The 18,247-nt window shown below is 38.1% G+C and overlaps 1 protein-coding gene across 12 annotated transcripts in view; it reads left to right on the forward strand.

Annotated features, from left to right (window-relative positions):
• MINDY4 (MINDY lysine 48 deubiquitinase 4) overlaps positions 1–18,247 on the forward strand; it is an 82,522-nt gene that overhangs the window by 59,079 nt on the left and 5,196 nt on the right. For 7 of the 12 annotated variants that reach the window (XR_012834225.1, XR_012834226.1, XR_012834227.1 and 4 more), the window contains 2 exons: positions 10,231–10,411; positions 15,013–15,085. Coding sequence is in view for 8 of the 12 variants with exons in the window: in XM_075746769.1 (XP_075602884.1) it covers positions 10,231–10,411; positions 15,013–15,085 (254 nt within the window). In the remaining 4 variants the exon portion in view is untranslated. Of the gene's footprint in view, positions 1–10,230; positions 10,412–12,910; positions 13,022–15,012; positions 15,086–18,247 lie in introns of those variants that run through there. The other 5 variants (XM_075746770.1, XM_075746773.1, XM_075746772.1 and 2 more) reach the window with 3 other exon arrangements.

Consider the following 18,247-nt stretch of genomic DNA (forward strand, 5'->3'; position numbering starts at 1 on the left):
TTATTTTCAGTTAACACAGTGCTTATTATTATGCTCATTATTCACAAGGCTATAATAAGGCTTAAATTCAGTGTATCAGTGTCAAGACAGTATATCAGTGTATCCAAATCAGATTAATTCAGAACAAACTGGACTAAAAATAGATTAGCTTCTGTGTCTAGTTCAAGCTCTCAGTCCTTTTCTATAAACAATGTAACATTTAAAACCTCAAAAAATGGTTATGCACCACTGTAGCATTTTTTCCAGTGTCTAGTGAGGAAAATGACTTCTAAGTAGCAAAATGGTGAGTGAGGTCAGTGCAGGTCAGAGCTATTTCTTTTCCATCTGCCCTCTAAAAATAAAATAAAAAAGTTACCCGGAGAATCAGACACTCTCTTCCACTTGCTCTGCAAATTGTACGGTGGAGCAGAGCCTGTTTCTTCTCTTACTGTGCTCTTGCATGGGAGCTGGACTTGTGAGCAGTGATCTGTTTTCCAAGCCAGTGACTCTTAATCAGTTACAGAAACTCCAACAGACGTAGTTTCCTTTCTTTTTTTTTCAATTTACACTAGTTAGTTAGACATCTGATGCAAATTGCCTTGCTTTTTATTAAGAACATCTGCGAGTGCTCCGCATTTCATTTTGTGCGTCTCGGTGCATGCCGCAGTACCTGCCTTAGGACTAGGACAAAAGTCAGATGCTGGTGGACTTTGGTCTCAAGTGTGGCGAGCCTCCACTGTGACTTCAGCATGTGGGGCCAGATTCTGCTTTCTGTTACAGAAATATAAGTTTAGAACAATTTAGAAAGGTTTAGAAATAAGGCCAGGTTGGATGGGGCTTTGGGCAACCTGGCCTAGTGGAGGGTGTCCCTGCCCATGGCAGGGGGTTGGAACTAGATGGGCTTTGTGGTCCCTTCCAACCCAAACCTTTCTGTGATTCTATGAAAAAATAAATGTCACTGATAGTTTGCAGTAGTGGAACTGAGAATAGCATTTGCCTGTAAGTCTTTCAAACTGGGTCTTTTTTCCTCTTCTCAGTGTTTCGGTAAGTGGATTCAGCATCCAATTACATTGTGGCTATGAGGATGGTAACTGAAACCAGTAATGGAAAAGGACTGTCATTTTTGGTTGTGGGGTTTTTTTGTTTCCAGGAGTAAGAAAATCGTAAGCGTGCTATATGATGAATCATAGACATTAGAGTTGGAAAACTCCCTTTAGGTCATATCCAGCCAATCTCTCAGGGGATAATTCAGGATATTTTTATATCCTGTTAAATAGTAGGCTTTCTTTTAAAAATCTGTATCCTTGAAGTTCCTGCCTTTTTGTTCAGATGGCCATTTATGATTTGATTGTAGTGTATATATATAAACTATAAACTTATCTTTTTTCTTACATGTCTCTAATATAGGAGAAAGTGAAAATGCAGATATGCAGGTACCTGTGAATGTGGAGATTTTAATATCTACTACACAGCTTGTGCTTTGGCTGTACTAACATGAAATCTGACTGTTCATTTACTTAGTTTCCTCTGATTATCATTCTTATTCCTAATCCAACCTGCCCTCTAAACAATTCATCCCCATCCGCTAGACATTTGCAAGGTGATGTAAGAGTTCCTCCCTTTTTCATCAGTGCATCCTGTCCAAAGCTTATTTTTATTGCTCTACTCTAGACTTCTTCCAACTTACCAATGTGTTTAGGGAGAGATATGCAAGATTCCAGGCTAGATAGACTAAATCCATGCAGAGTAAGAGTTCTATACTGTTTTATCTTCTCCCTTGTCTAAAATGTGAGGTATTTGTATATAATCCACAATTTCCTTGGCATGTCTTCTGAGTTGAAAATATCATGAGGGCATGAGAACTGAATTAATCCTTCTGTCAAACTTCAGCAGTAGCAAATCAAAACAAAATGATCAGTCCCTTTTTCTCCAGTGACTGCCTGAAGAATCCCTCGTTTGCTGATCCATTAATCTCTTTCAGCAGATCATGCTGAATGTGTTATCTTTGCTCATTAGAAAAATGTGTGCTTCGTGTAATTTGTCTGGAATTGTTAATATGTAATCATCACTCTTAGTCCTAACATATCACCATACTCCGTAGATTTTTTTTGGTAATGTAATTACTTATTGAAAATTGTTTCACAATGACAGATGGATTCATTCAGTCTATTTCATATGCAAACATTTAGTTTCATAGTGAGAGTCCATATTTTAATACAAAAAAGCAAGAAGTCTAATTCTGTTACTTTTCAGTAGGCAAGTTACACATCTTTGGATCTCTTTTCTTTGTGCTAAGCCCATATTTAAGCTATATTAACTCCATCTGATCTTACACATTTAACTAAGAAGCCTAAATTCAGATTTGAAGTTTCTTGGGATTTCTTTAGAGCTTTTAAAGCAATGGAAACTTTTCCAAAAGCTGGTCAGTCTACATAAAATTGGTGCAAGTTTCCCTCTGTTTGCTGGACTGCATCATGCAGCAGTTTGCAGTATTCTTAGGGAATCTGAGTCGTTTCTGCAGCGGGAACAAGACCTCAGAGAAAAAGGTGGGGCACAGAGGTGGGCAGGGCCAGTTGTAGAAGTTGTGAGTGAGGAAGTCTCTGCATTTGGGTCAGAGTCCTTGGCCTAAATGCCACATTAAAATTGCAGGTGAAAAAACTCTGAATGATGAAATGCTCTTTTCAAAACTTATTGTGACGTTAAAAGCAGAAACAGATGGAAACAGATGCTCCTTGTATTTATACGTCATTTAAGAGACTAACAGCGACAAAAAGAAAAATCATCTGTATTCGCATCTGAAGAATTTAAAAGATACTATTATTATTTTTTATTATTATAATAATCATCATCATCATTAGCACGTACCAGTATCTGAAGGGGGCCTACAAGAAAGATGGTGAGGGACTGTTTATCAGGGAGTGTAGTGACAGGACAAGGGGGAATGGGTTTAAGCTGAAGGAGGGTTGATTTAGATTAGATGTTAGAAAGAAATTCTTTACTGTTAGAGTGGTGAGGCACTGACACAGGTTGCCCAGAGAGGTTGTGGATGCCCCATCCCTGGCAGTGTTTAAGGCCAGGCTGGATGGGGCTTTGGGCAATGTGGTCTAGTGGAGGGTGTCCCTGCCCATGATGGGGGGGTTGGAACTAGATGATCTTTAAGGTCCTTTCCAACCCTAACCGTTTTATGATTCCATGACTGATTCTATAAAAATAGCAATATCTAGCATTTATGTGTAATTTCCTATGGATATATCTGTGCTTTGCAAAAAAGGCATTACCATTTTCCAGGGGGTGGGGTGGGGGTGGTAAACAAACAAAAGCCAAAGTGCTTATCCCAATAACTCATCCAGTAAGCTAGTGGCTGAACTGGGAAGAGAATACAGGCCTTCTGAATCTCTCCTTCTAAAGTTAGTCTGATACTGGCCAAGATAGTATGAATGTGGCCATCCTTCTGAAATGCTTTCTGAAACCACTTTAGGTATGTGCTGTTGTACATGAAGTAATGGAAGTATTCAAGGTTACTTCTCTCTTTTGAACCTTGAGACTGATTCTTCCTTGTCTTCACTGATTCTCTCCTGCTTCTAACCTGTCCTGCTGTAGCAGTTAAACCTCCTATCATCTGATCTCCCAAACTCACCCTGCTCTGATTCTTGATAATGTCTCTGCCTGAGCTGTCAGCATTTCAAGAGACTGATGCTTTTTAGTTTTTGCATTGCTGAAAATGAAGAGAGTATGTGGCATTGACAGAGAAGTTATGCTCATTTTTCCTATTCCTTTTCAAAAAGAGAGAGAAAAATAAATAAACAGAATTTATTCATTAAAATTCCACAGATGGGAAATATTATCTTTGGTCCTTTTGATGAAACCAGCACACTCTGTGCTATAACAAGACCTACTTGAATTATTAAATTCAGCACACATGCTTTGTCTTCTGGCACCTCACCTGTTTATTTGCCCTGTGGAACGTCCTTCCTATAACCTTCTTCGCTGGGAAATATGTCTGCTAAACAGGCGCCTTTCTCAGTCAGATAGACTGGATTCAAGCCAGGTCATTGGTCGGGTTGTGGAGGGGGAAGTTTAGAAAGAGGTTTTTAACCATCTTGTTTAAGAAACCAACAACAAAAATATGCATGTGCAAAATGGAAACTGATGGTTGGCTTTAATTTTCCACTTATTTTTCAGTAACGAGTATGTGGTAGATAATGTGCCGCATAGATGCATCCGGCAAGGGACCCTGCTATTTATGTACGACATTTGTGAACGCCACTTTGGGCAAAAACATGTGATCGTACAGGTTTGACTGAAACAAGGCTGACAAAGCATTGGCCATTTAAAAAGTCTGTTCTTAATTCCTTATTTTTACATCTCCCTTTCTAGCCTGGAACTGAAATTTTCTTTAATGAAGTCCTATTGTCTTCCCACTTATCCATGGACAGTTACTTTACCAGAGGCCAGTCACTGTTGCTGGGGTATTGGCATTGGTTTCTTGTCAATGTCCTTTGAAATAAAATATAATCACAGAGTTTTTGTTTGAGACAACAAGAATTGCAAACCCCACATGTTTAAAAGAGTTCTGCATGCTTTGCAAACAGATAAACCAGAAAATGATAAGTTAAATATTTTCCACAGTCTCTCTAGATTACAAATACCTGCATTTGGATCTGGATTTATCCCATCTAACTTTAGGTTCTTTATAGGCTGAAAATGCTTCAGGTTAGAGTCCAGCCAACTCCCTTTATAGATGATGAACAAGGGGGTCCAAGTTTCGGACAACACCCATCTCTTCCTTGGTTGATTTTGCAGACAGCCAAAGCCAACCTAAGCTAGGGACCAACCTGAGTTAGAGGACCTAGAAATAGATGCTGAAGAGTTAAGTGGACTGAATCTTGACCTGTCTTTGTCATTGCAGTGAAGTAACTGACTGAAATGAATTATAAACTCCTTCATGTGTATTGAGGGAAACGCAAAGTGCTGAATCTCATTTTTTTCACTTCATGGGACATAGCAGAAAAGCAGCAGAATGGAACAAGGATAAAGAAAAGATCCTGAGGCTACCTGGCACCCTGAGGTCTACTTACCTTGCCACAACTCCCATCTTCTTATATGTTGTGGCAGCATGAGAACTTTAGTCAAAAGCCAGTGCTTTCCAGGAGGTTTTCTTTGGTTTGGTAGTCCTGGGATTGACCACACATCTCCTTCTATTCTTCTTCATTAATGTTGCCCTTTTTTCACTCCAATTCATCATCAGAAAGATTTCCTTTTCTACAACAAAAAGGATTCAAAACTTCAGAGAAATTATCTAGGGCTCCCATGTAGCAGTAGTGTTTTCTACTACAATTTTTAGATATCTGGCTAAAAACTCTTCCATTTCTGCCTAACCTGGCATAGTCATTAAATTATGCATACTCTGAATATCCGATGTTGTGAACATTAGTTCTGTTATACACATTAATGGCAATAACTACCCTCACCTTTAACTGTATGCAAATATACTAGTTATATGCCTGACCTGGTGTTGTAATAGTGCTGGTGGAATAGGTGAACTGATTCAGTGGTGGTGTTCTTGATCACACAAGGGCTATTGCAAGGGTATCATTTTTACACCATTGATACTTCAGTCTTAACACTGTTGGAACATCGTTTAATATTAATTCAGTAAAGGTCATTGCAATTGCAGGGAAAAAACATTGACAGAACAACCAATAGGCTGTGGCCTGTAACTGTGAAAGCTTTGTGTAATTATCCTTTTGTCTGTCAATTCTATTGGATTCAGCAATTACTCAGTTTGACAGAACCCAGACCTTTGTGGAATCACATGGACCTTAGTACTGCACTGTATTACTACTTTGGAAAATAGGCATTTATACCAGTTGCATTCAGGCTAACAAACATAAAGCAAGAAATGACTGAAGTTTGCACTATAACAGAATGTAATTTTAATTAAATAAAAAAAAAAAAAATAAAGTCCAACAAGCAAAGAGGTGAAATTATGTTAAATAATAACAAAATTCTTGGAAAAAATGCCACCACATTAGCCATATCTAGTGATTCCCCTTGGTTTTGATATCATCTTCTCTTTGAATCATGGCCACTGCAGAGGAATGATAACCTAATGTTTGTTTCTCTTCAAGGTAAATTGCTTAATGGACTCCAAGAGACACAGGATCTAGGTTATATTTCTTGTTTGCTTCTTTTGGTATACACATGGCAAAAGGTAGTGTCATTCAATGAGCAAATAAAATCTGAATGGCGAAGTACCACACACTCATTCTGGCAGATATATTGGAATAATTCTCCAGTAATAAATATTTGTCTGTAGATTTTATTTCACTATTATGAGAATCCACACTAGTCAGATGTGGAAAAAGACCACCCATAGTGTTGAAAATGAGCCCTTTGAAGGTACTTGCTTTTGAAAGTTTGACATTTTCCAAAGATGAGAATTGTGTCCCTGAAATTTATGAGCATTCTTAAGGGATTTGTAAGGGAGAGGATTAGGGTTAGTGAAGTCTCCATAGGAATTGAAAACATGCAGCATGAAAAGACACCTAATTCATTCCCCTCCCTATTTTTTTTTCGCCTGAAGAAGACTAATGAGCACGTTTGAAAACAAATATTTGAGTAGTAATGCATTATTATTTTTTAATGCATTATGATACTGCAAGCAGAAAAAAACCCCATTCTTTTTTATGTTCTACAAAATAGAAATACAGCCATTGACCCCTTAAAAAAGAATTAATAAAATAAATTCAAGTCATATATCCCTGATTTGCCTTTGGAAGTCAGAGCCAGCATCACACTCGTAGGGCAGCATACAACAGCTGGAAAGAAGGGCCCCATTTTCTGGCACTTGTTGGATGACACACACTCTGACTGAGTTTAAAGGGTTTCCTGAGGATTCAGGGCACTGTGCGTTCGTGTTCTTCTCTGTCCTGCTTCAAGGTCCTGGTATATTCCAGGAATACTATCACCAGCCTACCTGGCCAGACAATTGAAGCAGCACTCACCTCTCACCTGCTGGAGCAGTTAAATGAGGGTATACTTTTAGTCCGCTCAACAACTGACGCTTGAAGAAGTGGGCAAAGGAGTCCTCGCAATGAGGATTGTCCTTACTTTGTCAGTAGCATGGTTCCATACTGTATTTTGTGGAAAAAATCTGGGCATGATTTGGGGAATGCTGTGGGAGAGGGATGTTCATTGTAGGAAGTCTAGACAAAGTGACATGTTTGAGGAGAAGAAGAAATTTTAGCCTTATGGATAAAAACCATTCCAGGCCACTTGACCTTAAAGCTGGGAAACAAGTCCTGGGGCTGTTTAGTCTACTAGTGTAGGAATAGCATGAGGTATCTGGAGAGCCACAAGCCCTTGGAAGTTGATGATAGTGGGATAGGGTGGCTGGTTGTTCTGGGGAGAAGCACACCTGCAGAGACCAGCCAACACTTGGAACACAATTTGATGTTAAAGGCCGCAGCTGATACTTCAACTAGTATAGCTGATGTCACCGAAATGAAGACTTTTCCCTTTTTACAGGAGGTGAGGATTTGACCTGCAATGTTTTTGTATTCTCCTTATTGTCTTAAGGTTCATGCCCTCACCTTTTTCTGCAAGCATTGTAACTGAAACCTATACAAATTTGGAAAATGTTCCTACAGACCTTACTCATCTAAACAACTTGTCCTGACTTCAACAGGACTGTTCATGTGAGTAAGAACTGGAGTGGATGTGTGCTTTGAAACAGTTCTGTATCTCTCTGATCTTATTTTGTCAAATGTTGTTTGATGAAGCTTGGAAGTTACTTTAGCAGACATATGTAGGAAGAACACATTTTTAGGAAAGGACTGGCTGTTCCTTTTTGGCTTTGATTTATCTGCATACTAAAATATGCATGTTTGTGAGACTGAATCTTTTCATCCGTGTCCCTCTAATTTGCCATCTTTTGTTGCATCTGCATATTTCCCTTCTTGATAGCTCCTGTTATGAGTAATTTTGAAAGCTTGTAAAAAAATTTCTGTACTTTTAAGCCAAAAATTTATATAAAAGGCAAAACTGTTGTATAAAAGGCTGTTTTAAATAGATATTAGCAAAGTAATGAGTCAGGGAACAGTTACTTAATTAGCTAGAGACTTGTTATCCAACATCTGAAGAAATTCTCATTGGGGAAGATAATTGATTTTGTACTTATATAACATGTCAGATATAAATTCTAAATCTCAGTAATAGAAATCCCCACACACTCCTTATCACTTAGGATGCTGTTTAGACTTTTAATTACAACAGCACATATGTTGGCTTCTGCCTTTTAACAGTATATTGGATGACATTTGCAGCTGCGTGCCCAAGGTGGAGAACTGAGGGCTGTACTCCACAAACTGTATCTAGAAAACATGTATGAGAATTTAATCTTCTCACTTACCATGTTATTGTGCAAACCTTTACAAAACTACCTGAGACTCTAAACTAGCAAAGTTTCTTTGGTCCATACGTCTGTATTATGGAGACAGAAACTGATCTTATATTTCTATGCACATATATTTGCACACTTGGCTGCCGTTTCTTATTTTGCAGATTGGTAGCATATCAGCAGTGCAACATCTGTTTAGCAAAGGATACATAAAACTGGAGATAAAATAAAGATGGTTATACACAGCATCCTGCACAGTAGTGATTCTGTCTACTATAAGAATAAGGAGCAGAGCTGTAGTCAGAAACATTCCACTGAAAACAAAGGGATTTATTTTGGTTTTTAGTTTCCCTGAGTGATTTATCAAAGATATAAAAACCAACACGTCAATGGCAAAAAAACCCCAGTATTATTTTGAAGTTAGAATGCAACTTCAATGACAGGGATATAGCTAATAATAAGTATCCGTTGTAGCTGAATATTAAAATCCCAGCTGGGAGAAATAAGGATTCTTTGCTATATCAAACAATCTAATCACAATTTTTACTCTATTATTTACTACTGAAGGGGCTAAAATCATTAACTGATACTGCAGCTCTAAAGCAGCAGCATGCAATGGGAAGGTGGTATCTGTCTCACAATACATTACTGTGAGGTGAGCAAAATACTACAAGATATTCACTGACCTCACGGCGTGCAGAAAACTTCCGTGACTCATTTTGTATCAGCATATATTATTTCAAAACCATAGATACACTCGCCCAGGTATTAAAGCATATATATGTCTGCCTTAAAACATAAATTCCATGAGAAAGAATACATATGAGCCTAAATATACATAAAACTAGCTTCAATCTTTTGCTGGACTTGAACCTTAAAGACTATGGGGTGAAGCAGCAGAAAAATCTTACTAAACTTGTAAATGGATACATATATAGATAAAAGCAATTACTCATAGATCCAAAGAATTGCTATAGTAGCCCACATTTTAAATAGCTGGTAAATTTAAGAATAACACTTCAAATCAGTAATGACTATGAAAATAATTTATATGCAATTTCATACAGAATATTTAGGATATTTATAAATAAGTATGCTTTTAATCTTTCAAAAGGTGGGCAAAAGCCTGGAAAAGGCATTTGGCAAAGAAATAATTGATTTTTTTCATAGAATCATAGAATCATTTAGGTTGGAAAAGACATTTAAGATCATCGAGTCCAAGTGTTTCATCTGACAATATTTCATTTTTAAGAATAATGAATCAAAACAAATGCTTCTGTTACTGCTTTCTTCTAGTAGCTATAAATAATTTACATATCTGGACTGTGAAGCTAGAAGATGTTAAAATTAAGGGAACGTATTACATTCTTAATCCAAGAACATATTTTGGGCTCAGTTTAGTTGCCCACACAGGGGTGTCTCATGTCATCTGAGATCCTATGAAGTCTCTTGCCTGGCTTCCAGGTACTGTTGAACAAGAGCATGGTCTCCCATTGATTTCATGTAGTATTCCTGACCTAAACTCACTGTGGTTTTATAGCTGTTGCAGAGGACAGGGATCCTTTTGGTTCTGGTCATCTGGGATATGATCATTTTGCTGTAAAGGTACTACAGCTGGATTTGATTACTTTCCTATAACTACAGATACCTGATTTATATGTTTCATGATTTACCAGAGCTATCCTGGTCTGTGGCATAAAATGATTATATATCAGCAGCATATAATGAACCTTCATTAATGTTTGTAGATTACAATAAATAAGTGATCTTATACATCTCATGTTTGCCCCAATGAATTGTTTCTCCGCTTGCCTTCTGTGATGTTTTAATGTTTTGTGTCTTTCTTTTAGGTTGGTTGTTACTTGAAGACGCCTAAATACCCAATTTGGTTGGTATGCAGTGAAAGCCACTTCAGTGTGCTTTTTTGTTTGGAAAAGGATTTACTAGGTGACTGGAAAACAGAGCAGAGATTTGATCTATATTATTATGATGGCTTGGCCAACCAGGAAGAAGAAATACGGTTAACAGTTGGTATGTACAACTCAGTAACTCTGCATTTCATCTCTGGTGCTGGCAACAGCATCACATCAGAAAGAAGAATCCAATAATACAAACAGCGATGGTCTCAGACATTAAAGATTATTTGTGTGCCTGTTTTCTAATTTCCATGATTAGGTTTGGTGATAAATTGGAAATTAGATTTCACAAGGAAACTTTGAGGATAAGCTCTTGAAAGGTTTAAAAGTGACGATGTGCTACTTTATACAGGCTGGTAAATCTTTCAGTGACACTGATTTCCAAGGAACAGATTGTGATCTGGCCTATTCATGCTTCCAGGGCTATAAACCATATTTAAGTGCTCCTGTTCTCCTTCACATCTTCTCATATTGTTTCTGCAGGCAGAAGGTGTAAGTCTCCTGTTCCTCAACCCTACATGCCTGTAGTAAAATGAGCAGAGAGGGTGAGGAAGCATGAAATCCTTGCCTCCCAAACAGGTTACTTCAGAAGATGGCAGTAATCTGCTAACAAATTCTAGTCTCTTACCTGCTTGTAAGCATACCTGGAAGCACAAGCATGCAAAAGACTTATGATGCTCATTCTTTTGGGAAACCATGCCAAATTATGCAGCTGCTTTTACAGTAATTATATGTATTTCTCCAACTGGAAGGCATTTGGATAAGAAGTATTCTGATGCTTAGAAAGCTCCTACTTGTTGCCATATTAAGACATTCTTGACCAGTGAATTCCTATTTGCTAATAATGTCCTACTTATCTTTTGTTTTCTTTCCTTCAATATATTTATACAATCTATTCAAATTCCTTCTCAATCTTAAGGAGCCACTCTATTGTAGTCCACTCTTTGAAAGTAAGCTGTCTGTATTCCTTGTTTGCACCTACATTCTGGTTCTTGGACAGGATGAGTTGTTATACACGGGTGTTGTATGTTCTAATTGAGCCCACATGGCAAAGCTGTTTGTATGGTGGGAGTGCTGGGGCCTTTAGCATCTCACAAGATTTGGTAGTGAGTTCAATCGTCTTTCTGCCTGTTATTTATCATCTTATTTTAATTAAAATCCCTGTAATTCTATTGTAGTGATCACATTATATATTATCTCAAAAAAACTGCTTAACCTTTACAGGACTATAGCTGCCAACTGGTTCCCACACAGTCTGTCCCAGATGAAAGATTCTTTTAAGTGACACAGATGATATAGTTCAGCATAGGACTAGAGACTGAGACACATTTTTTCTGTTATTTTGTACTATGTAACATATGGTTCAAAACAGGTGTCCTTATCTGTCTTTTCATCTTTAATAAATCAGGAACATTTCCAAAATCTAGAGCTACCAAGCACTCTGAGATCCCTGGATGAGAAGGTGCTCAGAGTTTGTATAAATTCTTGTCTTTACTGTTCAACCTGTCATGGCATATCTGTATATTTCGTCTTAAAGACTAAACTTGCGTTGAGAGGTAGATAATTTTCTTGGTGTGGCTATAGCCTTTTCCAGGGATGTGTCCTAGTAAATCTTTTGTTATCTGTGAAATTCTGCAAAAGGCTGTAAAATGCAAATAATTTCGTCATTCCAGGGAAATGTTTTCCTAGTTCTGGCTGTGCAGTAATCCTTTGTTAGGTCTGGAGAAAAACTGAAATTACCTTACATCCAAAAGGTAACATTGATCACACATCTAAACCATGCACACAGTACCAGCTGGAAATATTAGAATGCTAGGTATTACTGGTATTCCCATGGTGGAAAAATCAAGAAGCTATGACGGTTAGGCAGCGTTACCTAAAGATACAACATGAGGTCCTGGGTGCTGCACAGCCAAGTGTCACTGGTGCTGGTTAGCAAAGTTCTTTGTTTTTCACTAGCAAGAAGGCGAATTCCTTGAGATGCAAGTCTTGTTTTTAATTAGGAAGATTACAATCAACATCACATTTCAGGAAATCTTGAAGAAATTGCACTGGGCAAGAAAGGCAAAAAAGCCAGAAAGAAAGAACAGAATTACATTTTGGGGGTAATAGCAATTGCTACTTTATATTGAGAATTTGCCCTGCTTCTCATAATCATTTGCCAAAATGTAGACAAGAAATACAAAGTTCCTTCCTAAAAGCAGGCACTGCCTGCTAGTGAATTCTACATACCATCCTAAATAGATGAAGGTTCTTCAAGCCTTTCCATTGGGGTAGAAATTTCTGACAGGCAGAGAAGGAAAACAGGCCAGTGTATCTCAATGAATAATCCTCTGCATTTTGCTCATCTTCGTTTGTCATCTGTTTACGGACTGAGTGGAGATTCTGGGATTTTTGTGATATGTCACAGAGAACCGTTGTATGAAAGAGTCTGTTGCATTGCTCAGAGAGATACTGCACCTCCTTTCTAATATATACAGTTAACACCTACCTATGTTAACAGTTACAATATGTTGCCTCCAAGTGAAGATACAGGCAATTTTTTACAATCTGTTTTAATAAATCATGCTTATATTTCATTGGTGCATACCTTCAACTCAGTATCCTTTTAAAGGTGTTTTCAAAAAGCTGCTGAATAATTGCTGAGAAGAATATGACTGAATTTCTCAGAAGATTCCTCCAGTCACAGACAGCATCCTCAGCCCCTTTGCAGATCCCACAGAAGGTAGTGCAAGCAGTGAAATTAGCAGTGGCTCAGATACTGGAGCAGCTTCCAGGGAAGGCTGGTATATTGATTGTGGCACTTTCTTTCAGAACAATTTATTGCACAGTTACGATGAGATTGTTCCAATGTGCAAAAGTTTTCTGGAAAGTTAATTAATAAAACACTGTTCCTGAGGTTGCCGTTTAACTTAGGAGCAGTATTTCTTCTCTCACTGATTGTCTATTCAGATTCCACTCTTCTGAACCTGTACTCATCATATCTCCTGAAGAGAAGCTTGTCTGACACTGTGCTGTTACTCAGTTTCTCACTATCCTCAGCTTAGAATATAAATGAAGATATAAGAGATCTTATTCATATCCTTCTTGCCATTGGTGACTCCAAGATGGAAGAGTGTAACTTCAATATTTCTTGCTCCAAATGAGTTATATGAAACACTTTAACACAGTTTGTTAGTTAATGAACTTAGCTAAATATTCCTTGCCTGCTCCTGTAAGATGCACCTTTAGTCATGCTTTTTTGTCTTATTCCTTTGTATGAAAAACCTCCATTCAAACTTCCTGGTTGGAAGAACTCAAGTCTAAAAATGACAAAATTCAACAAGCTGGCAATGACTGGGAAAGGCATCCATGCTTATCCTGCTACCAGTACTATTGTCAGGACAGTGGTTGTTGCTTTTTACTATGAGAAGACGCATAACATCAGTATCAGGAATTCCTAGAGGGATCCAAATACTATTGGAGACCTCTAACGAACTGTTATAAGCTCTTCAATATTAGGATAAGAAAGGCCCTTTGAAACTTAAAAGATTTCTGTGTACCTTTAAGCTCCTGCCAGCACTTTATGTACTTTTAAATATTGTCTATTTTCTACTACTCCAGCCCTTACAGCCATTCAAAGTTTTCTGCGAGTTTTCTTTTTTACCGACAAGATCAACACGTAAGGGAGAGCCAGGTTCTCTCTGTGACATGAGGAAGCCAGACAGATAGATCTGAGACTGGCAGCTGTAAATGTAAGAGCAATTGCTGCCCGTCCTGTCTACATCAGTCTCACTGAAGCAGACCCATATCCTACACCCTCTCTTGGCATCATTTGTTGCTCACAACCTGCCTGTTGGCTGGATGGCAAACAGAAAAGAAGAAAAAGAAAAAAAACCCTAATCTGCTACAGTTTAAAATGTTTTACTCCAAAACAGGAAACAGCTGAGCAGACTGACATCTAAGCTGGTCGCAGGATGTTTTCTCTCTGGGAAGTTCAGCGACTACTTTCACTGTTGACAGATCCAGTGTCTGAGACACTGACCTCTCTGTTTTCCCTGGAGCAGTGCAATTGCCTCTCTATCCCAAAGGAATGCTCAGAGTCTATGGTAGCTCTCTTAGATCCAACACATCTCAATCTTCTCCCATCTGTGCACTGCTTTCTGGACAGTCAAGGGACAATCTTCTTTTCCAGGGTGAAGGAATCTTAACCTAATTTGATCTGGACTTGGGGTTTCCTATTCAACTACCGCTGTCCTTACTATTTGAGTAGTAAAAATTGCTTTCTTAGTAATTACATCAGTTGCAAAAGAAAAACCTCATGACAGCCCTCCAGCATATTCTTGCACCTTCTAATCCATGTTTTGTTTGAAACCATCTCTGTTTTAGTAAACTAACCTGGGTTAGGACATGAGTCGGAACACTGTCCCACAATCATCCTTGCTGTTAAGTAGTCAGCACAATTCTGGACAAGTTTCTGGCCCAGAACAACTAATACTGGGCACAATCTGGGGATAATTTCCAACAGCAAGTTTGCATGCAGTCACTCCTTTTCAGCCTTTGGCTTGCCACCACATGAACAGGCAGTAGACCATGAGCTAAAAGAGTTTAAGAGATGGCAAAGCAGTGAGTGCCAGACTGTCCACTCTATGGGTGGAGTTCCAAGAAGCTACTGCAATATTCTGTATGAATAGAAATATACTCCATCCACTAATAATGACTGATATGTCTCTGCAGACACAACTCAGATGTGTGCTGAAGATAAAGAAAATGATCTTACTCCTCCACTTGAGCACTGTATTAGGACAAGGTGAGTGAAACTGCAGTTTTTCGTGCAGGTATATTGTTATTGATATAAATAATATATGTAAGGCTGGAGTGTGGTGAAACATATTGCAGCAAATAATCTCACAAAATTACTGCTTAAAAATCAGAAAGGATCCGAATAGGCCAAGCTGTGATAATATGTATTACACATTTAATGGTATGTTATTATAGTTAACATCAAACCGGCTGAGACATCCACTTCGTTCTTAGAGGAACCTTCATTACATCACCAACAACTGACTGAACCCAATTCAGTTTGAGAGCAAAACTTGATTTCAATAGATCTAAATCTCAAAAGAGATTGATTCCTATTGTAGAGGTATGATGAGAAAAGGAGAAAATTTCTTCCTTCTTCATCAGTCTTTTCTGAAAAACATAATTGCACTGGGGGACTTGGGTACCATTCTTGATGCATGAAGCCTTGTGCTCAATGGTCTCAGTTTTCTCAAACTTTCCATGTGTCTATGGGCAGCACAGAGTTTCTCATGATCACAAAACATCGCGTTTTGTCATTCTTGACAGTTGTTCCGTCATATTCTCTCCTTAAAAACAAGAGTAGTTCCTGTCATGTTAGGATTTTCATGGCCATTTTGAGATCTAAATGATATTAAATGATGGACTTTTAAGAAATTTATCCAAGTCATACTAAAGTTAATGAGAATATTTTCAGTTTAGTGAGACATGAAAGAAGCAAAATGGAGAGATATAACTGGGTAGAAAAATCAGCTTTATTTCAACTCCATGAGCATGACTTTGAAAGCTGCTATCTGAATATCTTTGGAGCAAGAAGTAAAAGCCTCATTGTCAAAGACCGTAACATTTGTTAAATCAGCAAGCCAAACAGCATCAGATTTCTCTTGTAATTTCCCTCCTCTTCTTTCCACAATTTGTCCTGTAAAAAAACACCAAAAAAAAAGACAATGGCTGCCAAACAGTGTGTTCATGCAGGGCTGCCGTTATAAAGTTACAGAAAAGTAGAAGAGGCATCCTGTAACATGACAGCAGTGACACTACTCCAGGCTCCCTCCACATAGATTGTATTGATTCCTCTGTTCCAGTGGCACATAAGCATGACTGCAAACTAAAATAAATAATATATAACCTCAGAAACACACACAGTGGGGGTGAATGATGCATGCATCTACTTAAAATTGCTCTTAGAACATTTTCCATTCCTGGCATTGTATCAAAGTTATACAATTTTTGTAATGGTGATGTTTGTTTATTTTAAATTCCCTGCTTTAATCTACTGGAGAAGTAAATTACCAGCAAATTCCAGTGTCAATTTAGTTTGTTTGTACCAATCTCAGGACTATCTGATTTACCCTGATCAGTCTGGCTCCTTGTTTTTAGTATCTCCATTTGCTTTGAGCATATTTATTTAAGCATGGCCTTGCTGCTAATGGTTTTTCATGTTACATTTTTCCTTTTAAGAACTCTTTCTTCCAACTATGAAACAGTATATAAGGAAAAGTAAAACCAAACCAAACTAACCAATATTTAAAAAAAAATGGAGATGAAAAAGCAATGTTTTCTAACATGCAACCATGGAAAACACTCCTAAATTAATTTTTAGTAAAGCAAGCAAAGAGCTGTTCCTTATTTTGACGAAGCATTCACGATGAAGCTCCTTATCAAACCTTTCTCAGCAAGAAATGCAGGATAATTTCTTGGGCAATGTGGAGAATTTCACAGTCTGAACAATCAGAACTGAAAAGATTAGCTGTTGTTTCCAAATGTCGATTGGGGTTTTTCCTTTCATTCACATGTCTCGGTTCTTTTTTAATCCATGAAAAGCCTTACCCATTGTTTACCCCAATACCTGAACACCCTCGTCCTGTAATGCATCGAGTTATATGCCTAACATCTGTCTGCTGTTTGTTCTCTTAGCCTCTCCCAAAGGGAAAACTGCATATTTAATAGACTGTTTCTGTATTTAGGTTTTTTTCATTATTATTATTATCAGAGGAGAAAGGTTGTTTTGCTTCTGCAGGAGGAGGAGGTTCATGTTTTTAGTCCCTATTCTATAAAATGTCAGAAGAGTGAGATTTGAGTTTAAAGCAATTAACACTTCAGATGGCTAGAACGACTAGTCACCAACAGGTATCACTGTTAAAGAGTCAGTACATGTGCTTTTATTGTGGCTTTCAGCCTTAGACATCTGTAGAAGCAGTCAGGTTCTGACCAAGAGATGTCTGGAATGTGCATCCCTGGTTGTTTGGGAGATGCCGTGCAGACCTCTTACCCCGTTCTTCCCTGAAGAATACTCTTATATCACAGTCATGATCCTCGGCGTCTCTCTGCACTGGCGGAAATAACATCTGTTAGCCCTGCCTGAGGGGAATAAAACATCAATCTGATATTATAATCTGCATTCAGTGGTATATTTTGTTAACTCTCTAGCATCAGCTTTCGTCTGTGGTAGTGGGGCTGTATGATACATTAGTTCATCTGTTTGGCTTTGAAGTGAGACATCCAGTGGATATTTAGTGGATAAGAGGAGAGGAGAACATGGGCATTTCATCCTGAATTATCAGTGTGCTCTAAAACAATACCGAATGATTAGTACAGGAGATACTCTGAATATTATTCCAGACTGAGCATTGTTCAGGGCCTGAACCAGTGCCTCTTGGGTTCTCGTTAACTCCATGACCCCGGGGTGAGATTGTAGTTGAACCAGATGGGTCAAATGTAGTTTTCATGTTGCTAATCTGATAAATTATAATTGATTCAGCAGCTAGAATCTGGGTTCCATATGAAGGATAGTTTGGGGAAAGGGTCACGCTGCATTGTCTGGACAGTTTTGTTTCTGTCTGTAAAGAAAGGATTTGTTCAGCACCTGTGGGTGAGATTCCTCACTGTTTGACACATTTTCTTGTTCAGTTCAATAGGTGGAAAAAAGTTTTGAATCTGTCTCCATAGCAGCAAACAGCCAAAGACTGCCTTTCAGCCTCCAAATGGCTCAACACAAATGGTTTGAAAATAAACACAGGAGATAAGGCTTGTTATGAAAGTTACCTTGAGTCCAGCCTCAAAATATAATTTTCTCTTTAAGCTCTTTATTGAAAGCCTATTTTTAAAAAAGCCAGTTGCTCTCTGCATAGTGATCAGCAATGTCTTAAGCCATAACAGCAAAAATGGTATC

The sequence above is a fragment of the Balearica regulorum genome, chromosome 2 (genome assembly GCF_011004875.1).
Source record: "Balearica regulorum gibbericeps isolate bBalReg1 chromosome 2, bBalReg1.pri, whole genome shotgun sequence".
In the NCBI taxonomy this organism is placed as follows: Eukaryota; Metazoa; Chordata; class Aves; order Gruiformes; family Gruidae; genus Balearica; species Balearica regulorum.